Genomic DNA, 27,488 nt, shown 5'->3' with positions numbered 1-27,488 from the left:
CAAGGTCATGGCATCGGTGTTTTGGGATGCTAAATGCATTTTGTTTATTAATTATTTTGAAAAGGGTAAAACAATAATCAGGGAATATTATTCCGATCTTTTAACCAGACTAGACGAAAAATTTCGTAAGAAAAGCCCCCGGTTTTCAGAAGAAAAAAATCATCTTTCATGAGGACAATGCACCTGCCCACAAAGGTGTTTCGACAATGAAAAATTAAGGGATCTGCACTATGAATTGTTGGAACATCCGCCCTATTCCCCAGATTTGGCTCCCTCTGAATTCTCTCTCTTCCCAAAACTAAAACTCTTCTTCGCTGTTCAGCGTTTTTCTTCGAATCAAGAGGTGATTGCAGCTGTAGTGGGATATTTTGTGGATCATACTGTGAACCACTACAGGGACGGGATAATGGAGCAGGAGCATCGCTGGAATAAATGTATTAGTCTTAAGGGAGATTATGTTGAAAAATAAAACAATTTTGAAATTATAAATTTTTTTTCATTGTTAGGCCGAGAACTTTTCGACCACCCATGTATGTTATTTTATTTATTTATTTATTATTATTTTTTATCTTTTGGAAAAACACGTCTTTATTTGGATCATTTTCTATTTAGTTTGGGCTTCAGCGATGTATGTTTTTCTAAGGGAAGGTTTTAGAATGAGCAGCGGTAAACTTTACAGCCTTGTTAATACTCCTTTTCGCCCGAAGAAAGCCCGTATTTAAATCTTTAAACAAGCAAACGGTGTTAAGCTTACTCTCTTCCGGCGTGGGGTAAGTGAAAGTGAAGGGGAAGAAAGGTGGAGTGTGTTTGTTTGTGTTGAGGAATTTTTAACATTTTTCATTGGGCACGTTTCTGTTATGTGGGGGATTACTTCTAGGAAATAATTATTGGAGAAATTCTGCCATTCCTTGGGACCCGGAAGATATTTTAGACGATTTTTATTCCTGTGGATATAAAAATTGTGGTCTCATGTTGTATTTATAGGTAAGTGTTTGTTTTATGAGAGATTTAGAGGCACAGAAGAGAATTTTATTATTACCAGGAAGAATGTGCTGTTTGCATTAATTTATTTAAGTGACAGCGGGTACGGCAAACACAGAGTGAAGTTTCTGCGGAGTTATGTATATGAAATTTTAAGATAGTAAAGAGACAATATTACCTTAAAAATCATGATGCACCTAAAATTGTTTAAAGTAATAAAGATAAAGCTATATTTCGCAATGGAGCAGTCCCTTTGTAACGAGTAGTCTTAAAAGTTAATATTAAATTAGGTTTTAATTAAAGTATATTAATTTAAATACACGTGTAAAACCTTTTAAAGGTAAAAACGGTAAAAAAAGGACACAAGACTTGATTAGAGCCAAGACGGTAGGGAATTAAAAGTGGTGAGCACAAGATACCGACAGATGAGTGAACGAAATACATTCGGATAAAAGAAAAAACAAATAACGAAAAAAAGTCAAACGAAATTGTCTAATGGAAGGAACCAAGATTTTGTTAATGCGTTACGCTGGATGATGCAAAGTTAAAGAATTAAGCTACATACCACAAATCGTTTTCACACAAATGCTCCTTAGATACATTTTTATTAAAAATACTAATGAAGCAGAAGTAAAATGTATTATAAAGGATTTTGATAATAAAACCCTAGAGACTGATGGTTTTCCCCCAAATGCTCACGATGACCCAGTTGGTATATTTGTAACTGAGTTAAATCATGCATGAAAGTCGAGTTACAATTCAACGCTTCCCACTTAAAAAACTTGGTGTTGTTACACCACTTTATAAAACAAGGGCGACTGGCTTTGAAACACGAAAAATAAAATAAAGCAGTTTGACTTATTTTCTGTCCACCAGGCGAAATATTTGGCAAGTACTTGGTTATACAATAAATTAAAGATACCAAGAAATTATATACTTGGTTTAATCCTTTATCCAAGTGTAAACAAATAAAAATTTGGGCCTGAAGTATCTCCAGGACTGGGGCAACTCGTGGTAAAGGTGGACTGAGTTCTGATCACTTGCCTTATCCCATAATGCAAAGCACATCTCCTTGCGGACATGTATAATGCTATGCATTAAGGGAAGGGTCATTACATTACCCAGACCGGTTTCCCTGTTTAAGTGCGTGGTTGCCTCTCCAAAAACTCGTGTGATCAGCCAGATCACCCAACAGTGAGCCACTTGAGTGATCATTTAACTCAGCGTTGGCCTCCCCCACCAGCGAGAAGAGCCATAATCTCAGCGGAGGCTCCACTCAGAGACAGGCAAAACTCTACCCCCAAGCAGAACAGCTCATATCTCAGGGAAAGCCCCCCCCCCCTTCTGCACAAAAGCGCATTCGTGAGAGCCAGATCCGGAAACAGCAATAGCTGAGCCTCAGTTAAAACTTCATTGGCTACAGCCTTGTCACAACCCCACAAATGCACATCATTGGGAGCCAGACCCAGAGGGGATACGAAGGATGATGGTATAAGACTGACACGCCACCAGAAAGACGATCAGTAAACAAATGAGTAGCACGAATCTAAGAAGAGGTGGATTTCAAGAAGGATTAGACTTGTAGAGAAATTACATCCAATAAATAAATAATGTGCAAGGCGCATTCAGGTCTTGTCTGGCAATTACTCAGACTGAAGACAATGAAAGAAGTGACACAACCACCAAATATCAGACTTACACGCCACCAATCGATGTTGGACCACCTTTTTCATTGAATATCATTGAAATATCACATTGTTTGTGTTTTAATTTAAACTGTAAAGTATATTTTGCTTTGTTACTCACTTTTGTATATTCCATTGTACTTTGAACGATAATAATTATAAAATACATTTTTATTTTAAATTATGAATTTTAAAGAGAGCAGCAACAAAACCTTCACTCATCTGAATATTGTTAGTCAATTTTAACTGAATTTCATTTTGCTGCCTCCACGCTTCTGATTTTGGATTTCTTTTTCCAGTGAACGGTCCACGAGTATCAACGGGGCTCCTCCAAGTCGTTCTGTGAAATGGATGATGCTCTGCGCGTTCATATTCATCGGAGAAGTGCTCTCTTCCATGATGTTTTGTACATACATAGTATATTTTAACTCGCTGGCGCAATCTTCCGTAAGTCATAAGGGTACTGGTTCAAACGTTTACATTTTCATTTGTTTGTTACATTTGTTCTCTTTCATTTGTTATATTTTCATTTGGGTGCCAAAATAAATAATTACTTCCTTTATGCGTACGAGACCAAAGCGCATAAGTAAAAAGAAAGTGATTTATTAGACACTCATGTTATGATGCTTAAGGATTTTTTTTATTCCTTGGAATAAAAAATAAAATAGTCTAATTTATATATATCCCCCGCAGACACAAATGGCAGAAGACTCTATTAGCAAACATGACAAACAGTAAAACAAAACAAAGCAAAGTAATGCTTATCATACTCAATATCAATCACTTACTGGACACAGCCAAACAAATTAAAGCGTCTGCACACTTGTGTACATCCAAATTTCTGTTCAGTGAATACCAAGAGATGGATCGTTCTCTTGCATACGACTCAGCCCCAGAAAGTTTCCACAATAAGATGGAATGCGTCAACGCTGTCATCATTGGTAATGTCGATTTAGATTTTTTTTTTTTTGTTGGTATTGCAACATGTGATTTTTCCTATTCTCCGCAATTACATTAAAGGTCGGCTGCTACACAACTCGGCTCTTAAATAAGTGAAACGTAATGTCCGCAAGCAAGGAAGGCGATTAATATTTACCGATAAGAAAGCTATTTCTTAACCCTTTAAACAAAATGTTTTAAATGCATGTCAGAAGTTGACACGAATGTAGTTTCTTTGACTGAAAAGTTTCTTTAAGATAAATAAGTTTGATGAAACCTCTTATGCTGGACCCAAATGTCCTCGTAAACGGTTAGAAGACAATCACTGAAGAATTTTTGTCTACCCTCCATAAAGTAGTCGTCGTCATGGGAAGACTTCGTTAACTTTACATAAGTACTGCATTAATCAAAATAAAATACAGAACAGAACAAAACAGACCCATTCAAAGTAGAATCATTAATTAATAACATTAAGTCAATGAAGCTCCAGTTTAAAAACAAAATGATGTCACTTGAAAGCAACAGAAGTGACGTGAGGGCGATTTTTCAGAAGATTGGCTTTAGTGGAGTTGAATTACGGATGAAGCAACTGAGGATACGAGACAAGTCATTTATGAGTTTTATTTGTTTGTGTGTATTCTTCTGGAAAGTTTGCCTGTTTTTGGCAAACCTGTCAGAAGGTTTTTGTGTGTGAGGCATAAAACATAACAGGGCAACAGCAGAGATGGATAAAGGAAATGGCTACACGACGATTCTGCTGGATTTCGCAAATACCACACGGTATTTGCGAAACCTGAATACCACACGGAACACTTTTACACAAATTAGAACAAATGGGGATGGACATGACACTGGTTAAGTGGATAAGAAGGTGGCTTCTGGACAGATATCACAAAGTGGTATATGGAGGAGAAGAATCGAGACAAAAACAGGTAACTAGTGGTGTGCCACAAGGTTCAGTGCTGGAATCTTTCCTGTGTAATTTGTACATAAACGATATAGGAAATAACCTGAAATAAAATATTCAGTTGTTTGCTGATGATGCGAAATTAGGTAGAGTAATAGTTAATGAAGGCGATGTGGCAAGCTTGAAGGAAGATTTAAATAGGCTGTCAGCGTGGGCAAAAGTTAATGGGTGTCAGTTTAATGTAGAGAAATGTAAAGTTATGCACTTTGGGAGAAATAGATTACAAGACGTTCATGACATTCATGGCACTGCACTCCAGGAAATGGATGAAGCTAAAGATTTAGGGGTAGTGCCAGACAAAGAGTTAAAGTTTAGAGGACATATTGCTAAGGTAGCCCATAAGATTACTTGGCTATTGAAGAACACATTAACAAGTAGAGACAAGGAAGTTGTTATTCCTCTTAATAAGGCCTTGATACGTCCACTTCCCGATTATTGTGCTCAAGTCTGGTCCCCTAGGTTTCTTGGCGATGAGGAGGCGGTGGAGAGGATTCACAGGCGAGTGACAAAGATGGCTAGTGGCCTGTGGAATGTTCCCTATAAGGATGGATTGAAGGTGTGTGGACTGCAGAAGTTGGTGATAGGAGAAAAAGAGGGGATTATGATAGAAACATTTAAATTGCTTAAAGGATTATTATAGGATTTATTCAGGGGAAATGTTTCAGCACTTGGCTAGAGGGACCAGAACAAGGGGGGGGTCATCCCTGGAAGTTGAATAAAGGTGTAGTTGGTAGGTGAGTGAGGACAAGAGTCAGTTGTGAGTGCTTTGTCTGTTCATGGAGAGGTGTGCTCGATTGTATGGATAGATTGGGTCTCCGGCGATGAGTCTTCGGGCTTCATGAAGGTGCCCGTATAATAATAATAATAATATTATTATTATTATGAGGTCTTAACTTAAGTGAGTTACTCAGTTGAACTTCTCCTGATATCGTTTTTATCTTCTCTTTGCAAAATAAGAAAACCGTAAAGCTACTGCAGAGGCAATAAAATACAAACACAATATACCGTCTCATGGCTGCTAGATGGGTCGGGTCGTAATTCTAATCAATATTTTAAATCTTTTGATGCATAAATATGCATGAATCTCTTCCTTTTCATGTTTCCGTTATCTATGAAAGATTTCAAAATAGCTGTATGAGCACGCTTTGTAAAAAAATAAAGCTAAAACTGTTTCAAAAATAACGCATCAAACTCTCCCTTTCTATAAATTGTCTCTCTTTCTAGTGTCGCTGTAGTTAAACAAACTGGAGAGCATTTGCAGTTTGTTGTCAACAGCTCACTGAAGAACTCAGTTCAGATCACGATGGGAACTGAGCCAACAACTTGTTGAGCTGTTGGCTCAGTTCCCACCATGATGGTGTTAAATTCTGAATAAAACTAAAAATGGTTGACTTATAGTTTCTTCAGAGCTTAACAGGTAATTTTAAACATTGTACATACTGATATGTCCAGCAGGTAAATTTTATGTAAAGGTGCCAGACAATTTAGTAATTTTAGAATTCTCTTATTTATCCCTTAATATTATAATGCATTTTGTTGTAATTAAGTCCACTGCCTAAGCTTTGCTTAAAATAACACCAGTGTTTGTGCACTTGAGTGAGGATGTAACGGATCAAAGATCGTGCACTTGCGCCAGAGTATGCGTTGAAGGGAAGGCACGCGACGAACCCGCCCCCACACCACCACCAAAGTGATTACTAGGGGAGAATGTGGCGCTGGTGAAAGGAGTTGTGCTTTGAAGTGAGCAAGGAAGGAAAAGGATATGACGTAGTACGGAAGTGTAGGGGCGCGTAATTTAAAAAGGAAACGCAGTGCTGGACCTGGGCTGTTGGCCGATACCGAGTTAATCGACCGTGAGATGCGGTGATTAATACCCTTGGAGGGTAATGGATGGCAATGCTGTAGCCAATGAAGTTCTAACTGAGGCTTGGCTATTGCTGTTACCCTTTTGACATGATCAGAGCTTTAATAGCTCAATAACACCTTATCCCTACACTGTCCTCTATAGTCCTTATAAGTCCTATAAGTACTCCCGGTCCTTATAGTCCTTATAAGGACTATAAGGACCCGGGCTTTTTCTTTCGTTTCGTCGGATCTCCAGTCAGAGTCCCTTGCCGGTCAGTCTTTCGCTCTTGTGGGAGTCATTCTCTCCGTGCCCCGATGTTCGTCCCGGTCTCTTCGGCGAAGCGTCGAGCCACAAGCGAGGAAGGAATGCCGAGCAGACCATGAGAATCTGCCGATAGAAAATTCGTTCAGCGGAGCTGAGTTCCAGTATACAGCACAGACAGTCGAGCTTTGCTTAAACCTGATAACCAGTAAAAGGCAAGCACGTGTCTTCAGTGTCCGAGATTCATCTAGCCCGAGTCTGACGAGAAGGAAACTACAGGTCGAACGGAACCAGAAATAAATCTGAAAGTGAAGCTGAATCGAGATGTGTATGATTTTCCAGCAGATTCCAATTGGGTGGTAATGTAGAAACCTTTTCTTTGTTCAATGAAAGTGTGCAGAAAGAGTAATTGTAACTTTATTGGAACGTTTAAGACTAGAATGTTGTGAATTCGCGTCAGGACTCTAGAAACCTAGTTTAGAGAAACAGACAAAATTCCAAGACATGAAGGCAGAAATTAGAGCATGACTTGTGCGTCTGTGAAGTGCATATCCTTAGTAGAAATGTATCATATATCTTACCATTACCTTTGTTTGAGAATTATGTGGATTGAATACCTATGCTTGTCTGAAATAGAAGTTAGAGAAATTGAGTGATTATATTTTAACTGATATTGGCATTGAAATTAATGCATGATAGAATTAAACTTAATAGTGTTGAGACATTGTTTCACCTTTGTTCGAGTGCCATGTGGAACTGTTTCCTAAGCTTGTTAAGAAAGGATAAGTGAGATTGAATGATTATGATTTAACAGAAATTAATTTAGAATAGAATGCATGTTTGAATTATTCATGATTTGTCAATTGTTTGGTGCATAATTAAATGTTTCCTTTTGATTTAACAATTGCCTTGCCTAAAATCATTTTCTTCTGCACCCCCCATTAAAATCGAACCACAGCGAGAGGTATTTTGGAAGGGAGGTCACGACTGTAGACTAAGATAGTGATGAATTTGAGATTTGAGTTCATTTTTATAAGATTCAGGAATAAGGATACAGTTCGGAGCTCGGTACTGGTTCTTTGGTTCTTCACTAGTTGAAAATCTAGAACTTAGGGTGGCGCAGCTAAATAGAAATTTTCCCTGAGTTCGAAGTAAGAACCAGCATTAGCTCAGAAACAAAGGAATTTCCAATGTCTGGTGGGAATCTCTTTGCTTTCAACCCACGAACCATATCCTTATAATAAGATACGGCCCCAAGTTAAGAGAAAAAGGTAGAAAATAATAGAAGTGAGGTACGGGAAGAAAGAGACGTAATTGAACCATTAAAAGGATAACTATAGAAGGGGGGACGTAACAATGGGCATATTTTTAATTATTTTGGGTAATAGATAATATTGCTTCGCGCTTAAAATATCACGATGCTTATTGGAGGCTTAAAATGTCTTAATGAAACTTTTGATTCATAGAACGAAGACCTATTAGTCCGGAGAATTTACGGATTACTTTACTCACACGAAATTTGGAGAGTGTAATTTGCTATGGAAAATATCCACGTATAGATTGCAAGTTGAACACAAACTAAACTGACAAGTTTTTCTACACCTGCAAAAATTGATTGCCATAGTTACTATTTTTAAAGAACTCACGAAACGTGGAAATTTTCCATGACACTTCAGAACGCCAGCAACTAAGGTTTTGATCTCACACAACAGACGATAAATTTATTTAAATCTTAAGAAAGTAATTCAAAGTAATAGTTATTCGAGACGGAGCTGTGAAATAGCTTAGAAGTTTGTGAGATAAGCAGTGCAAATGAACAATCGCTTATCTCTCTTATTGACAACAGCATCGAGCTGTCCTTAGGATAAAGTGTTGGCTATCAATGTGCAGCCTTCACCGTATATATTCAGTTATCAGCTGAACATTTACAAGTAACACATTGATTCTACTCAATTAAACTTACTGTAAATGTCACGGGAACAATTTTGACAAGCTAAATATTACGTATTTTATTTAATATTTTATTTCGTGCACGAAACTTTTACCACTATGGAATACTGAGCTGAAGTTGAGTCCATCCCGCTGCATCCGAAAACCCTCTAATGCTGGTAAAAAATAAATTAAATCAGATACAAAGTTTTCATGATAATCGCCAGCGAAACCCTCGGGAAAGTTTTAAAATTTATTTACACCACCCAAGGCACGTTATTCTATGGGTTGGATAATGGGTGACTATGCATGAAACCCAACCCTAGAAACCAAAACCAAAATCTCCATTTTCAAACTACAAATAAACAAATTTCCAATAAGGAGGATGGAGTGAGTCTCACGCCAGATAATCTACCACCTAAAGACAGTCACATACTTCCGGGTTTACAAAAAGATTCGAGCCTGTTAGTTGGAAACGGAAGGGCTGTCTGGCTAATATTTTTTCCGTGGCCCGGTTATTTTAATACTTCAATGGCCCACTAAACGTGACCCACTAAACTTTTTATGGCCAATAGGTAAAATAAAACAGATTTGAATGTTCATAGAGTTTTCATTTTTTATTATTATTATTATAAAGATGCATTTACTTTTACAAAAATATAAAAAAATTAAACTAAAGCCAAGTAATTTATTAATGAGAAGTGTGATGCTGTTGTTTGTTAACTAGAAACTTCAGGTTTGCAGGAAAAGATGATAACTGTATTTTCAAATCCTGTTCGACTTCCAATCGGTTTCTATATTTATTTTTTAGAAAAACCAGTGTTGAAAAGCCTGCTTCACACTTATAGGTTGTGACAAAAGGCATTAGAAATTTTATCGCTTTTTCTGCTAAAACTGGGTAATCCTGACGGCAAAACATCCAAAAACCGATCAGTGGAAGATGTCTTTGAGTGCCGCATCACACGACAGTTCAATTATAGATTCAGTATCTGAATCCAGTAATTCTTTCTCAGATTCTGCGTTCACTGTAAATGATTCCTTATCCATGTTTTGTTGCTGTTGATTGGGGGTAAATATTCCTTCAGACTTGCGTGCAGTCCTAGCATGTGTTCCTTGATAACAGTTGAAATCTCATCCGGCATGGAACTCATATTACATTCTTTTTGTAATTCTGTTAGCTTTGTAAAAGATTTGTAATTATTTGCTTCCACAAGACAGACCACAGACTGAGTTTTTTTGTTGCAGCTTCCACCTTCTCTTGCCCTTTAAATGCAGTTACATTGATACCTTGTAATGTCAGATTTAAATTATTCAAAAAAATCAAAAATGTCACAAAGGTAGGCAACTTTGATTAACCAACTGACATCATGAAAACTGTCTTTGAATTCAAATATTACATCCCTAGCCGTTGGGGGATGTTGGTATAAGAACATTAAAACTTCATCCTTCATTTCAATAAGCATTCTTAGAACATCCCCGCTTCACAGCCATCGCATCTCGCAGTGTAAAAGAAGATGTTCATGTTCATTCCCCATTTCTTTGCACAACGCAGAGAATATTCTCAATTTCAATGGACGATTTTATAAATTTCATAAATTGTACACTTGCATAGTTGCATTTAAAAGCAATGGCATTCTTTTGACGGTCAGTGCTTCTCTGTGAATGCTACAATGCACCCATACATAGTCTGGTGCTACGGCTTTGATCATCGGAAAAAGTCCAGTACGTACGCCTGCCATTGCGCGGGCTCCATTGCTACTCAGTCCCACACGTTTCTTCCATTCAATGCCCTTTTCACTGATGTAATTTGCAGTCAAATTAAAAACTTCTTCAGCTGTTGTTCTTGTTGTCAGAGGTTTACAAAAAATAAAGTCTGTCTGAGTTGGATTGTCACAATCGTATCTCACAAAACACATTAAATTGGCATTGTCCGATATGTCTGTACTTTCATCGACTTGAAAGGAAAAAAAAATTACACTCTTTTAAGTGACCTACGACAGTTTCTTCGATATTATCTGCCATCTCTCTGATTCTACGCTTCACTGTGTTATTTGATAGCGTCAGCATATCAAATTAGCTCTGCTGTTTTTTTATCACATATTTCAGATGCAAACACTTTCATTGCTGGAACTATTAATTTCTCGGCAACTGTGTGAGGATAACCAGTTTCAGTAATTAATTTTGATATTTCATAAGAAGCCATTACAAGGTTTTCAGACTCAGTTTCCAGAGAAAAATTCATCGTGCGGCCGTTTGTTAGTGCTGTTCTCAGAACTCGTGCCCAGCTGCACGTCACTCGATTGTTCATTGGTGCTAATCAAAGGTTTTGTAACCGGCACATTGTTTGTTTGTTGTTTTATTACCCATTCTTCCATCGTTAAATGGGTAACGGCAAGCGAGATGAAAAAAGAATGAAATAAATTATTTAGAAACAATTATAATAATTACGGTCGTTCAGCCGAACCCACCGGGCAAGGTAATCAGTAAATACAAAAAAATACGCTCTCTCTCTCTCGACGCTTAACTCAAACTGAACAAACAGACTCAGTACTTGGTGGGCGAGTAAAACAAACCCTGACCGCCTAACGATTTAAGAATTACCAATCTTCCATAAGAAATGAAGCCAATAAGAATGAAATAATTTTAAGATATAATTTAAATTCAGAACATTCGTTTACTATAAATGTGTGAATTAATTCAATAAAAAAAGAACAAATCGGATGTGTTCAATACTTTCACATTACACTCATAGCCCATTCGATTACACAATGTTTTTCCTTTGCGAAAGACGTTTTAGTTTTCCATGAATTATTATTATTTTTTTTGCATGGTCAGTAAAGACTGCAGGCTTTACTTACCATGTATACCAAACTTGAAACCTCCTCAAGCCATTCGAGGCCTCCAATAAGTAGGATATATCATCTTTTTTTATATAAGTGCATTTAACCAACTAGTAACAATGCTTCTTTCTTTCGTTTCTTTTTCTCAAACAGAAAAACAACCCTTGGCACATTCTTAATTACGGATTTCTTGGAACAGCCCTACTTGTGCCGTATTTACTTATTCAGCTACCTGCAGGAATTCTGGCCACACTTATTCCTCCTTACTGGTAAGCAAAATTAATTGCGATGTCCCAATCTCTGACAGCTTAACTATAACAAGCTAACTTTGTTTATTTATTATAGTTAAACATGCTGTTAAATATCTGTGTTTTTAAATAGATGTTCATCAGAAATAAATTCAGATTTATATATTTGTAATATTACTTACCACAGAATTTAGTGTCAGAATTATTATTATTATTAATATTTTATTATTATTATTATTATTATTTCTATATTTATTTAACAGAATTCACACTCAAAGAGTACAAACGACACGTAACAAAATAATCACAAGCCTTAGCACAGGAGCTACGACCTGTCTGAGTTGGGAAGCCTTGCTGGTACCTACACTATCGCCATCCATTGCAGTCCTTGGCATCCTCAGAGCGTGCAGGCATATGCACCTGACAATGGTGTCCCCATGGATGAGATTATGATTGTTATTATTTTCAACCCCCACGAACCGTTGGATTCACCAGGTGACGTTCACTTCAGATGCCACAGTGTCTGTCGTAGTACTTCAACTCATTGACTATCATTGCTTTCAGTATCCTCAGAAGCCATTACATGCACCGATTACTCTTCACGCATGCAGATAAAGTTAATTCTCAATTCTGTTGCACACTCTTCCCGAATGGCTCCCTTTATCTTCATCGTTTTCTTTGTTGTACTGTATGAGATATATTTTCCTTGCGCATCCGGTAAATCCACATCATTCAACATCAACTGTCTCAATCATTTTACCTCTCTTCTATCCACTAACGTTTCCGATTACTTTTCCTCATCGTCTCCTTATAATCAAAGTTCCACACTCGTGAAATCATTTAAGTAATCGACTTTTTTTTAATTTTTTTTTTTAGAATTTCTAAAATTTCTTCCACTAACTACGACATATAGCGACCAGATATGGGCATAACAGTCTAGATATAGTTACAGTAGTATTTAACTGAACCACGTTCGCCTTATCTCTACAGAAGAATGTCCATCGCAGTACTGCAACAATCTTGTGGCTTGAGTGAACCAAATTTGCAATGTGTATCCTGAACGTGCAATTTCTGTTTATCATTACTACGTGAATGTTCGCGGTCTGTTCTTCTATCTAAAATAGTCCCAACATAGTGTATGTATATGACATGTTTGCATTCAAAGCCAAAAAGCTTACACTTAGTTATGTTAACTAATATTCCCATTTTTTATTCCTCCACACCTCTCCAGCTTCTAAACTCCTTTTGTAAAGTCACAACATCAGCGCTCTCTATTTCCATGTCATTGCAAACAAGTGAATATCTATATAAAATTCACAGACGATATCTTTCACATAAAAGCTGAATAATGATGTTTCTTAGTCCTCACTCTTGTTAAAATCTACACGTTACTTTTCCCTCTCCTAGATACACCTATCTCCATACACAAATTTGTGATATCAGTCAGTCTTCCATTCCAATCACGTGACATAAGCTGTTATCTAAACATATATGTTACAACTGAACACCAACTTGTTATGCACCAATATATCATATTCTATAACAAAGTTTAAAAAACTCATTATATGCCTATATTTCACCATCCACGATCGTCACTCCATTTTAAAGGCGACCACATTACTGAAACGCTAGAGTGCCTCCTGAAAATCTGAGATAACATACGTACAAGAGTCGTCTGGAAAGTTCTCGGCCTTAACAATGAAAATACGAATTTATAATTTCGAAATTATTTTTTTTTTCAACATAATTTCCCTTAAGACTAATACATTTATTCCAGCGATGCTCCAGCGCCATTATCCCGTCCCCGTAGTGGTTCTCAGTAAGATATGCAAAATACTCCTCTACAGCTGCAATCACCTTTTGATTCGAAGAAAAACGCTGACCAGCGAGGAAGAGTTTTAGTTTTGGGAAGAGACAGAAGTCAGAGGGTGCCAAATCTGGGGAATAGGGTGAATGTTCCAACAATTCATAGTGCAAATCCCTCAATTTTCCCATTGCCAACACACCTTTGTGGGCGGGTGCATTGTCCTGATGAAAGATGATTTTTTTTCCTTCTTCAACCCTGGTGTTTTCTCACGAATTGTTTCGTCTAGTCTGCTTAAAAGATAGGAATAACATTCCCCAGTTACTGTTTTATCCTTATCAAGATAATTAATAAACAAAATCCCTTTAGCATCCCAAAACACCGATGCCACGACCTTTCCTTCTGATGGAACCGACATTGTCTTCTTTGGCGCTGAACAAACGGCTTCTGTCCACTGCTTTGACTACTGTTTGGATTCTGCTGTGTAATGGTGAATCCAGTTCTCATCCGTAGTAATAAATCGACACATAAAATCAGTTTTATTCTTGTTAAAATGCTCCAAACACTGTTGAGAGATTTTCATGCGAGTGCGTTTTTGATCTACTGTGAGCAAGCACGGCACCGATCTTGCGCAAAGCTTTTTCATTTGAAATTCTTCACGCAAAATATATCCTACCCCTTCTTTTGAAATGCCTATCGTCTCGGCAATTTCACGTTCTTTGACTTGCCAGTCAACCAATACCATATTGCGCACTTGATCAATGCTTTTTGGTGTTGTTACACGATTTGGACGTCCTTCACATGGATCATCTTCAAGGATGGTGCGTCCACGTTTAAACTCGACAGCCCATTACTTAACTATAGAAAACCAAGGAGAAGAATTCCCATAAACTTTTATGAACTTCGAAAGAATTTCTTTTGGCGTTAAACTTTCTTATACAAAGTATTTTAGAACCGCACGATACTCAGTTTTATCCATTTCAAGGGATACAGACAACACTTTTGCTTCAGACAGCTGTATAAAACAAACTACTTGATAGAATGACTTGCAATTTCACGTGGAAGCTTACGACAGATGTATACCAACGTAGAAAAACAAATCTTGCCAATAGTGTTGCCATCTATGATCGAGGCCGAGAACGTTTCAGACCACCCTCGTAATTAATGGTACTGTCATCTGTCCAAATTTACTTGCGACTGTCGCTACTATTTCCACCTCGTAGATATTCCTGTGCAGAAAACGGCTATATATTCTCACAACACTTCTCATCTCATCTTATCTTTTAGCTTTAAAGTTAGTTTCTAAAACCCAACTTGATTTGTATTTATTATGTATCTGGTGTTTTAAGTTTATGTTTGTCACAAAAGAGGAAACATTGCTCAGAATTATATAATGAATCGAGGCAATGGCCGTTAGTCTAATTATAAAAAGAAAAAAAAATATCTGCCGGCCATTTTCGTTCAAAACCGCACATACAACAAATCCCCATTCTCTTTGCAATTTCAGGTTATATGCAGCGTCTGGCATTGCAGTGTCTCTTTGCACCATCATCATCCCTACATCCTTTCTGGTAGGGCCTGGATTGGCATTCCCCGTTATGATGATCTACGGAGTAGCGAGGGTAAGTAAGTACTATTCGAATTGCGAATGTTTTTTTTTTTTTTTGCTTCCTTTTTTTTAAAGAAAACTCCCTGGAAGAGAATATTTCGGAATTTATTTAGTTTAAATTCATTTAAAAAATGCAACTAAATCGGAACTGTTTAAACAGAACCCAGTTCTCGTTTCAGAAACTTTTAAACGAAAATTAAAGTTTATTAACTATAGCTGACTTCTTCCGAAATGCCAGAGGTTGTAAAACGTAGAGAGCATCAATGACGTTTGTGAATGTGACGAAAACATGCCCTTCTGCATTTCTAATTTCAAAAATCTCAGAGTCTGATAAATAAGCAAGCAAGCGAATGGCAGCACTCAGCAGACCGACTCATAACGAAGTAAGCGAGAAGTTTAAAGCGAAGTGATGTTGGAATGGCGGCACGCGCACCGCTCTTAACCAAATATTTTAAATTAGATATCATGGATTTAAAGAGTATTATTGCACGAAATGCAAATGCTTAGTTAATTTGGAACTTAAGAGGTGTTTGTTAACAGTGGGCCCCGTTGATGCACCGAAGACTAACCGATTCTTATTTTTTCAAAGGGGATGATAACACCGGCAATATTTGGAACGTGGTCCGAAGTGGGCAATGATCATCGCAAGACAATCACCGGAACTTTAGATATAGCAGGTAAGATTGCGTTCTTCCTAAATCGGATGCATTTTTTTCTGTTAAATAGTTTTTAAACCAATTCACGAAATAATTTCTGGTTCTACGAATAAAAATATTTCGTTTGTATTTATTTTATCGGCAATTTTGAAAATGTTTTTTTAGTAAAGCTTCTGTATTCGGAACATTGACATATTCCACAATCCTAATTGACATTCTTACCTAATCTGTTAGCAATAATCGCATTGATATTATTTCTGCATGACTGAAACTAAATAATTTGCAAATAAGAATACTAATATGTTTAACAACATGGACCACGTAATATTCTCCCGTTAATTTTATATATTATTATTATGTACTTGTGTTCACGTGAAACGACTCATATCCTATTCGAATTCGATTCTTAAAAATTACAGAAAAGCAACTCGAATCCTTTCAAGGGAGGAAAACACGTCAATTCGTTACCTCCTAATACGTGACTAAAATTCACAATATTTAAATGCAAATGATTATAATGCCCTCGTTGTAATTGCAATAAATAGCTTAAATAAAACTGCATTTTATCTCATTCTCTCCTGCAGCTCAGTTCCTTGGAACGACTCTGATTGCTGCCATATTCAGCAGAGCTGATCGCTCTAATTGGAAAATGGAATTTTATATCTATGGTAAGTTGAATCATTTCAGTACCACGTTAATGTAAAGCATTATTACGCTAACAATATATTTTCACCTTGATTACTTACAGCATCGCCGGTGATACAAAGATTTCGAAATATGTTACCTCGCTGTCCATTATTTACAGTCCAGGAAACTAGCAAACGCTACTTAATCATGGATCATGGATTTATTCTCATTAGTAATCCAAGATAACGAACAAATGAAATCCAGAAGGAGGAGTTGTAATTAAATCGAATTAATGACTATTTTTATAGTCATTAATTCGATACCGTTGAACTTCAGTCAATCAGCGAGTCTATAATTGGACAAATATTTATTATGGATCCATAGTGTCCACCGGTCTTTTTCGAAATAATGAAGAATTTCTTTAACCCCCAACCTCTACATCACATGGGAGTCTTTCACCTAATCGGCGATCGTATTAATTAATTAGTTTCTTCCAAGATTCCATAAGATCATTTCATCCTCCAACTGGTTTGAAGAAACCAAAAAGGTGTTTAAATATTTTAGGGCATCTGACCCTTTTGGCCAAAAAAATCTTCCTGAGCAAGTAACCATCCTGCGTCTAACTGACGCAGGTGGTGTCTAGATTTTTTCCGATGTCTCAGCGTGTGTGCGCGTGCGTGTAGCAGGACAATGTTTGTACTCTCACCTCACTACCGATGTTGGAGAATCCTACGAATCTGCTCGTATTTCTGCTGTCTTATATGTTCCAGAGATGTCTTTTTATCGACAGCAAACCCCATCCTCAGCCTTGTGAAAGATAGTACTGTGCTATCTTTCACAAGATAGCACTATGCGCTACGTCTTTTTTACAACCTTAACAAAGCAAAAAACAAGGAAAATCTCAAGAATGCATGAAACTACTGCATCGAATGTTTCTCTATACAAAGTGGGGAAACTGATGACAGATTCAGTTCACGAGAGATGATCTAGTCTTTCATTAAGAAAATATAACCGGGTAGAATTTCACTCCGAGACTCCGTACCTCGGTCGGTATAGACGAAGTCCTTTTGTCGGAAAGACCTGGGTTCGATTCCCTTCAGTGATGTGAGGAACCTTTATCTGGTCCTTTTTGAAGAAAGGTGAGTTAGCCGGTCTTATATGGAAGCAGGGTGTTTTTCAACCGGAAACTCGGGTTTTTCGTTCCCCCAATCAGGCACACCGGCCCCCTTGAACGCACCCGGATCCACAGACATAGGACACATCGGGAGGCATAGGGCTAACCACCTTATCCTTGAGTGACGGCTGCGGTTATAAGAATAAAAAACCTGGACACCCTGAAAGGTAAAAGAGGTAAGGATTAAGAAGAAGAAGAAGTTTACTCGGCAATCCTAATCCAGTCTTTATTTCTCAGTAAAAAATGAATTTTATAACTGCTCCAACTTAACTGTAACACAACGTAGGCGCGTATTCAAGGTTGAATTCACGTCGTCACGATTCGAGATTCCGAAATGGATTATTGCTCTCATGTTTGAACAGGTGTTCTGGTACGGACAACGAGGTCGTTTCTTCTTCCTCAGAAACTGTGGTAGTTTCTTCATTTAGCAGAGATTAATCACATCTTACGCTCTGCCATTTTATTCCACTAGTACTTGTTTGTGAGATCGTTGTTGCTCAGAATCCATTCCCAGATAGATCTGTACAGGTGAAGAAGATAAGGGAGTCAAGTATATTAAAAGTACATTAAGAAAGTTTTGCACATTAAAATCTCTGACGAAATGGCTTTGCTGTTGGAGAAGCTGTCTCTTCAGGTCTAAACCTGAAAAAAATCGAAACAAAAAAGCTCTGAATGGTGGCGGTACTTGCTGTAGTGATAGAAGAGACCGTTTCTTCATGTCAGACGGTGAGAATTATGATTTTTTTGGGATATAATCGGATAGATTATGAAATGATTTCTTTCTGTGCAAGCTGTGAAGAACAAAATGTGGAATTACGGAGCAGCAAGGAGTTTAAAATAATTTGTATCCGAATGTTGTTATGGAGGTTGAATATTGTAGGAATTTCCTTTCATGTGAATCTCAATGCTCGCTCTTATACAGGACACCAGTTTCCCATGATCTTCTTCAAAAATGGTCCAAGGACACGGAACTGACAAACTCCAATACGTTATCAGAAATGTTTAAGCACTCCTAATTCCAGTGAATTAGTTTCTCCAAATTAAAAAAAAATGATCGATATTGAATGGAAAAGTATAAATGATCTGAACATTGAGAAAAAATAAGAAAGAAAATCTTTATAATAGAAAGAAAAAGAAAAACAGCAGATCATATGATTGTAGTGAAAAACGAAATGGAGGTAATTCAAAGAATTGAAGCAGACATAAATATTAGAAGTACTAATAATAAAACATACAGAAATAATAAAAAGATCATGCAGAACGAATGCCATTTGAAAGAATACCATATCCAGGAAAATAACTAGCTATAGTTCAAAAGGAATAAGACACGGAGTCAAATCGAGAAAATAAAGTTAGCTGTAGAAAGAGGTCATCTGGCTTAAAAATCCTGAGAGAAGGAAGAAGATGAAGAAGTACAGAGTAATCAAAGATGAGAAATACTGCGCGTGACAACATTTCTTCAAAAAGTAAACCCCCAACAAACAAAATAACAGAGAATTGCAAATCTATAGCACATTGGTATTAGAAACGATGAGGGATTAATAAATCAGGAATCCTGTTGTAGCAATCCAACTCGATACGTTATAAGCAACTTCATATCTCCAATCGATAGGATGGTGAACCAAGCTCTGAAAGTACTCTCCTTCCAGAGGATAATACCCTTTTCTTCCAGAGGAAGAAAAGCCTCTGCTTTTCTTCCTTCGACTAATCTGGTTGCAGAGAAGATACTGTCCATATTGGAGAATATAAGATTATTGGTGAGGGTATTAATAGGATTCCCACTGCTGGCCTTGGTCGGAGCAGAGGAGTAGCATCTGTGCTCTCCTAACGACAAATTGGAGACAGCTCATGGTAGGTTTAAATCCTACCATGAGCAATGGAGTTTTTTGATACCAGACTCCCACTTAGGCCTGAAGTAACCTTGAGTGAGTTCTACATTCGGTCTGCGGAGAAGAGCTTCTTGGATTATATACATCATTTAATGCCTTTTAGAAGGTGAGATTCAACAAAAACAACAGCTAGGACAAGAACGAATGGTAATTAGATTAACAGAAACATTAGCTGTGTAATAAAGATTGAAGTACTACACTTTTCTTAGATCCTTTTCTATTTCTAACGCAAGTGCTAAATGGTGCGACCTATTCGCTCAGCACTGCTCTGATTTCGCTATTGTTTTGAATTAGAGCCGAGAACTTAAGAGTATGAGGCGAGCATTTTAATCTCTTAATTGCATGTCTTTCCGCCACTTTGCATATTTTGCGGGGTTAAAAAGACGAATTTCTTTGAGGGAAGAACCCACTGAAACATGTGTTTGTAGGTGCAAATTATTGTATTGAACACCTCATACACTCATTCATTTGAACAGTTTACTGTGAGTGTAATGGAAACCTCCAAGAAAATAGTGAGTCGTGTCAGAGACTTGTGTATTCAAGAATGATTATTTCATATTAATGAGCTAGCGTTCTCACTCGTAGGATCTCAATCCGATTTAGCATATTTGAGATGCAGGGCAACTGAATGTTAGTGACAGATACTCACCTCAGCAGAAAATCTAACGGCGTTGGAAGAACTGACAAAGCTTGCCTAAGAGGATATCTGCAGATGTTTCTAGAATCTCATTAGATGGATACTTCCACTTATCGAGATTATTTGAATGGTGATGGTAGTCAGAAGCGCTGTTGTGTTTGGGCTTTTAATAAAGTGATAGACTTAGTGTACTGGAAAACAGATTTCATGTTTTCGAGTCTGATACGCATTTAATTATCAACCTGATAAAGTTGTATGGCTGTTTCCTTTTAACACATTCCATTAGCCTCGTTTCTCTTACTTCTCGCACTGCTAATTGATACTATCTTTTAATTTTAAATCCATTTGGTTATAAGTTATTGTTCGGTTTTGTTTGTTTCTTAGGTATGATGGGTCTCTTATGGTTTAGCGCTTGGTGTTCGCTGTTTGTACTATGGCGGAAAGCTGAGCAAAACTATTCTAGGTTTGAATACAAAACGAGTGGACAAACGAGGGCTGAGCCGGTAAGTATTTGAGATAATTTAATATTTAAGTGCGTGTGTGTGATTGTGTACGCTAGTAAGATAACCGTACTGAAGGACTTTAAGTAACAAGACGACGCTTAGAGTGCAGTATTTTGGATCAACTACAATCGACAGTTCAAGTGGGAAAAACGAATTTTAGGAATCTGTAGTCATCATAGTTGAGGTTCAGAACTTGGAATCTCCTAAGATGTACTATTTTATTAGCGTTTCAAATGCGTTCTAAATCTATCGTACATTAGCAGTAGTCGTTACCTAGTTATTAGATAATACAGAAACAGCTGCTCTGTGGACCAAACCTGGAACTTTTTAAGTCACATTAGGCTTCCGGTAAGCACAGTACGGTGTACGGTACACTGGATGAATAAAGCGATTCAAATATCTCATGCTAGACCCGATTTGGACGAACATCCGATTTGGAGTGTAGATGCGTTGTTGATTTGCCAAGCCAGGTGGACTGTTTTACAATGGATCTTAGGTGAAAAGCAATAACATCTGCTCATCAAAACGAAACATGTTAGAATATTTTTTTTTTATGTTGTGCTCATACACGAGAGTTTGGTTGATCAACCTATAGTACATTAGTACCGTATATAGGTTGTGGATTGGGAAAGGAGAGACTTGTTTACATTTGATTTAGAAGCCTGTGTATTGTACTCCTTGGGAAACACATCAGGAAGAAAAGCATTCCACAATACAGAAAATTCCAACAGCAGCAGCACAAGCACGTGTTCCAACCAACGGCTTTGTACTAAGTGGGGGAATTTCAGATCGGTATTTCCCATGGAATTATTTGTAGAATATAGATATTGCGGAAACCAAACATCTTTGCCAAAGAGGGAGGAACGAGTTGGGAAGAGATGGGACATTAATGTCTAATTGCTCTCCTCTGTATTGAGTCAAGCATTTTGAAGGAGCTTTTAGGGCCCCCCCACTCCATATGGGACAGCAGTATTCAATAGCTGGGAAGATTTGCGATTGTGTAAGGTTAACATCTGTACAGAAGTGAAGTAACGTCTTGAGCGAAAGAGAAATCCATTTTTTTTAGAATCTGAGGATGTGATGGTTGTGATGTGTTTATGCCAGGAGCGGTCTCAGGTCAGGGTGATTCCAAGAAGAGAAATCTCAAATTGTCTGGAAATGTGGGTGTTATCAAAATAATACTGGGAGACAAGGGTTCTTTTTTGTGAGAAATAAGACAGAACTGGGTTTTATGAGCGTTGAAATTGACGGAATATCTGAAGAAATAAATTTTTATTAATGACATTGTCGCATTAGTAAAGATAGAATGATTTTAAAATTGCTGAATTCGTGTCTGATATATACTTTTAGGATGAGCCAGTAGTATGATATTAAATTTACTTCACTTTCTGATATGATGCTGCGAAAGTTACTTTGTTTTGGCATCGAAAGCTACAGAGGTTAAATGGATTATGTTCCGTGTCCTGACAGTCATCTGCGACAATTAATCGCGGGAAAATTGATCACCGACAATTCATAGCGGGAAAATAAATCGTGGGGGAAAAATTAATCTCACGAAAATTCATCGCGGATATATGATAAAAAAATTTCTTTATATTTTTTTTAAAATTAAGAAATATTTTTAAGAATTAAGAAATAATTTCGATTATATTTAGCTTTTTCAAAATTTTTAATATCGGTATAAAGTTATTCATCGCGGATATATTGGGATAAAAAAATATTTCCCATATAAGAAATATTTTAACCATATTTTTTAAAAAATTAAGAAATAGCCGACCTGGTTGGCCGAGTGGATAGCTTATCCACTCTCCAGCCAAAAGGATTCGGGTTCGAATCCCGCAGTGGACATATATATTTGTGATCGTCTCTGGAAATACGAGTGGGGATCGGCGGTAGACGGCGATGGTGTAGTTGCAGCCAGTTGTGATTGAATGTTGAAGACAGAGTTGTAGAGCAGGTGCCTTCCCTCGATAAGTACTTTGACTCCCTGGAGGTCTCAAATAATAATAATAATAATAATAAATTTCAATTATATACGAGGAAGTTCTGAAACCTTCTCCGCCTCGGCCATAGATGGCAGTACTATCGGCAAGATTATTTTTTCCTAATTTGGTACATCTGTCATAAGCATCCATCCGAAATTGCAAGCTTGTTTTATAGAGCTGTCTGAAGTAAAAGTGTTGTCTGCATCCCTTGAAATGGATAAAATTGAGTATCGTGCGGTTATAAAATTCTCTGTAAAAGAATGTTTAACGCCACAAGAAATTCATTTGAACTTCATAAAAGTTTATGGGCACTTTTCTCCTTGGTTTTCGGCAATTAAGGAATGGACCGCCGAGTTTAATCGTGGCTGTACCAGCCTTAAAGATGATTCATGTGAAAAGATGATTCACGTGAAAAAATGATTCACATGGCATTGGATGACTGGGGAGTCAACGTGCGTGAAATTGCTGAGACTATAGGCATTTTAAAAGAACGTGTAGGATATATTTTGCATGAAGAATTGCAAATGGAAAACCTTTGCGCAAGATGGGTGCCGTGCTTGCACACAGCAGATCAAAAATGCACTCGAATGGAAATCTCTGAATAGTGTTTGGAACATTTTAACAAGAATAAAACTGATTTCGCGAGTCGATGTATTACTATGGATTCACTATTACACACCAAATCCAAACAGCAGTCAAAACAGTGGACAAAAGCCGGTTGTTCGTGCCAAAGAAGGCAAAATCGGTTCCATCAGCAGGAAAGGTCACGGCATCTGTGTTTTGGGATGCTAAAGGCATTTTGTTTATTAATTATCTTGAAAAGGGTAAAACAATAACTGGGGAATATTATTCCGATATTTTAACCAGACTAGACGAAATATTTCGTGAGAAAAGACCCGGTTTGCAGAAGGAAAAAATCATCTTTCATCAGCACAATGCACCTGCCCACAAAGGTGTTTTGGCAATGGGAAAATTAAGGGATCTGCACTATGAATTGTTGGAACGTGCACCCTTTTCCCCAGAGTGGGCTCCCTCCGACTTCTATCTCTTCCCAAAACTAAAACTCTTCCTTGGTGGTCAGCGTTTTCTTCGAATCAAGAGGTGATTCAGCTGTAGAGGGGTATTTTGCAGATCTTACTGCAAAATACCCCTCTGGAGGTGTATTTTGCAGCATCGCTGCAAAATACACCTCCAGAGGGGTATTTTGGAGCATCGCTCGAATAAATGAATTAGTCTTAAAGGAGATTATGTTGAAAAATAAGTTTGAAGTTATAAATCTGTTTTTTTCATTGTCAGGGATAACATTTGAGACCACCCCTGTATATATATATCACATCATATTTAAGAATAAATATTCTTAAATATGATGCCATTTCTCCTTATACCTATTTCAGTTTTGTAAAAATTAATTTTCCATCAGCAGAACCTGAAGTATTTAAGTAATAAAAAATATTTACAGCTTTTTAAGACGAAGGAGAAATTAGAAAACGCACCGATCAATAATATATCACTTTGATGAAAAGCCAAACGGCTATTTTTTTCTGGCGAGGTTGATATAAGTTAAGGATAAGTGAAGAAAACTTACATACTTTTGATATACGACGATAGACTTTTGCTATCGTATAGCAAAAGTATGTAAGTTTTCTTCACTTATATTTATATTAACTAGGTCTAGCTACTCACTGATGAGACCTCAAAAAAGGTTGAAACCGGTCTGGGTAGTGATCTCTCCTCATAATGTAAAACAGTACTACATCTCAAGAGCTATGTTTTACATTATGAGAAAATATCAAGAACAGTGAGGAAGCTTGCTTCACCTTTGCAACGAGTTGCCGTGGTGTGGCACTACCAAGTGGTCACTTACGCTTGGATACGCTGACAGTTCGTCGGCATGAAACGTTACAGATCGTCGTGTTCGATCTTAGTTTCGCTAACTGGCTGAAAAACAATAAGGGATTTACCTTAACTTAATATATCACTTTCTTTGTAAAAGAATAAAATATTATGAAAATCTAAACAAATAATGCATAAATACATAAAACACTATGTTTTGTGAAATTTATTTTGCACGCATTTACTTTTCATGTATCAATGCAATATCATTTCAATTTTCTAGCGAATAACGCTTTCAGCGAATGTTTTCCGCGATGAATTTTCCTGCGATGAATTTTCCAGCGATGTCCGTGAATCTTATGTTCGGATATTCCATTTCGATTACATTAAGAGATTCAAATGGAATATTGAATTACTGCCTGTTAATTTTAGTTGATTTGCATTTCGGGGGAGAAATTGATAAAGGTTATGTACCGACCACAATAGATTTGAAGAAAGGAATCGTCAACATGCAGTTTCTCGATTCAAATGAAGAAAGCAGATAAAAAAAGCAGCATCAAAATATCGGTGCGTTGTGAGACAAATTGTAACTCAAATAAATTACTTGAATGCGAGTCAAATTCGATCTGAACAGATTTCAAAAAGACGAATTCGACAGTAATTGTTATACGAGTGCTTATAGTCGTAAGGCAACTGGAAAGACCTTTTTAGTTTTAATTTTTCGCGTTACAGTATACCCTAACGCTAAGACAATGACTAACACACATCGGCTGCATGCACTCACGCATACACATGACGTACAAACCGTGATGCATATTTTTCAAATATATGTCGAAGCCTAACTAACACCTTCCCTACGTGTCCTGTTCGTCATTCGCTGATACATCCGACTATCAAGTATCTCGGAGAGAAAGTATTCTGATGTCTTGGCAACTAAGACCTAACACCTGTGCAGCCTTATAAGGATGCACAATACGATGGCGAGTCTTATTTTTTTAAACAATGTCTCTTAATACACGAATTAAAAATATAGTAATTTATGTAATCTTCATTTGCTCGATCTAAGCCTCAGTTGTTCGATTCACAGACTTGGATATCCAGGACAATAACGTTACCATCTCTTGATGACAGAAGACCTGGCAACTCCTTATGCCTACTTTTGTTTTGTTATTTGGCTCCTTTCTCACTACCTTCCCTTTATGACGGTGTATAGTGCATCATGTCTTTTAACTCTAATGTTGTGGGTTTTAAAGCAGCATTGAGATATATATGTGTCATATGTTCAGTGTTTCTGAACCCAAATCCACCCCTGCATGAATAATGAATATTATGCCTACCGCGGGCTATACGAGCGTTGATAGGAAGAGCATTCAACTTAGCCCTGACCAGATCCATGAATTCCCATCCAGGTTGAATGCCCAAAGATGTTGCGATGGAACCCTCTCCGACCCACTGAAGGGCTTCCCGTCGAATACGAGATATAGAAGTCTTGCCCATCTCTTCCTTTCAAGAGAGTTAGAAACAATATACATTCCGTTACCAAAGGTCCAACGTAGTGTTTTAGTTAATTCTCATTGAATGAAAGTAGTTCTAAAGGCGCTATGGTAAAAGCTGAAGATGAATGTTGGAGTTTTTTGAACCTTAGATACCGTAAGAGAGGAATCATCAATTTCATTGCAAGAATTCATAATCCAATAGATTTAACTGCTGCGTGGAGATACGCAACTGGGACATCATGTGATAGTCTAAGACCTGGTGTACTTATTTATCTAATCTATTCAGAATGGTCAAAGTTGGTTTTTGGAATACAAAAGAATGAAATAAACCAATTACATTTACCTTAAGTCAATGAAATAGCACAAACTGATTTAATAACGCAGTGCGTTGCTGTAGCTTCAGTGGAGCTTTAGGAAGATTATTCAGAAATACTGAGAGTTGACTGGACCAAAGTCGTTGTTCCAGCAGCCGAAAACGTTCCCGAGTAGCGTCACTCGTCCAAAATACCGATAGGTTTAAGAGGGCAGTTGGATTTTATTGATTTTATTGATGAATTACTATACAACTTAGAAATATAATCTTCAAAAAGAACAGGGCAACCAATCCTCGAAAGTGCTTGAGAATAGCAGTGTGGAAGACACTGTCAAAATCTTTCGGTAAATCCCGTGAAGGCTCTTTGCTCAACATCGTGACGAAATATCTTCTGTAAACGATTTAGCAATATTTTGTGGAATAATCTAAGAAATAGAGGTGCTATGAGAATAGGTGTCTGCAGAGACGAGTGAGTAGTATTTGATTTTTTAGGGAGAGAGGAATCTGATCATTAAACAACAGAAAATTGAACATCTCCTGGAGGATCTTGAGAGGAATACTCTTTAACTTAAATGCAGTAAAACCATCAGGACCAAGTGCAGAAGAATTTTTCGGAATGGGAGCTTTAATTTCTGATTTTTCAATCATATAATAAAGAATCTGAATGCAATGGAGAACGATCAAAGCTATCAGGCTGAAATACAGGTGGTGAAGCAGAGAATACCTGGCTCTAAAAACCGATCAGAAGATAGTTGAATTTCTCCATCCAATACTAACCTTTCCAACGCACTACTATTTCGCCTATAAATGACAGTGCGTTGACATTGGCTGCATATGAGGGTTTTCTCTTTTCTTTCTTTTACGAGAGGACATCTCAACGCTATTCATAGGATTAACTCGTTGTTTTATGCACTTATTTACCTGCAGAAGAACAAATTTCTGACTAAACAAAGCTTTAGAAATAATACTCTTATGTGATCGGTGATAATAGGAGTCCAATGGAGGTTCTTGTACAGACTGAAGCAAATAAGATTCTAAAGAAGAATTTTCATTCAAAGCAAGTGTTTCTCTAGCGCCATGAATTACTAAATTGATCAATAAAATCATTTAACGTCGTCTCAACTAAAGAGCTATAACTTTCCAATTTTCTATGTGAATGAATTGTTTTGAAGGATCTGTAAGGTGAAACAGAGGGAGTGCCGTATTGACGTTACGCTCACTAGCAATTAGTAGATCGACCTCCCTTAAAGCGAGAAATCGCTCTTC

At 37.3% G+C, this 27,488-nt stretch overlaps 1 protein-coding gene across 1 annotated transcript in view; it reads left to right on the top strand.

The window, feature by feature from the left end:
• Window positions 1–27,488, top strand: part of LOC150092508 (vesicular glutamate transporter 3-like) — a 71,025-nt gene that overhangs the window by 21,012 nt on the left and 22,525 nt on the right. The window contains exons 2-7 of the mRNA XM_090414566.1: window positions 2,966–3,113; window positions 11,602–11,717; window positions 15,008–15,122; window positions 15,699–15,786; window positions 16,350–16,433; window positions 20,477–20,595. Coding sequence (XP_090270692.1) covers window positions 2,966–3,113; window positions 11,602–11,717; window positions 15,008–15,122; window positions 15,699–15,786; window positions 16,350–16,433; window positions 20,477–20,595 — 670 coding nt within the window. The remainder of the gene's footprint in view (window positions 1–2,965; window positions 3,114–11,601; window positions 11,718–15,007; window positions 15,123–15,698; window positions 15,787–16,349; window positions 16,434–20,476; window positions 20,596–27,488) is intronic.

This window comes from Typopeltis vanoorti, chromosome 25 (assembly GCF_054136105.1).
Source record: "Typopeltis vanoorti isolate ZY-2024b chromosome 25, IOZ_Tvanoo_1.0, whole genome shotgun sequence".
In the NCBI taxonomy this organism is placed as follows: Eukaryota; Metazoa; Arthropoda; class Arachnida; order Uropygi; family Thelyphonidae; genus Typopeltis; species Typopeltis vanoorti.
The sequence above is the reverse complement of the archived record's forward strand: the minus strand, read 5'-3'. Positions and strand labels throughout refer to the sequence as shown.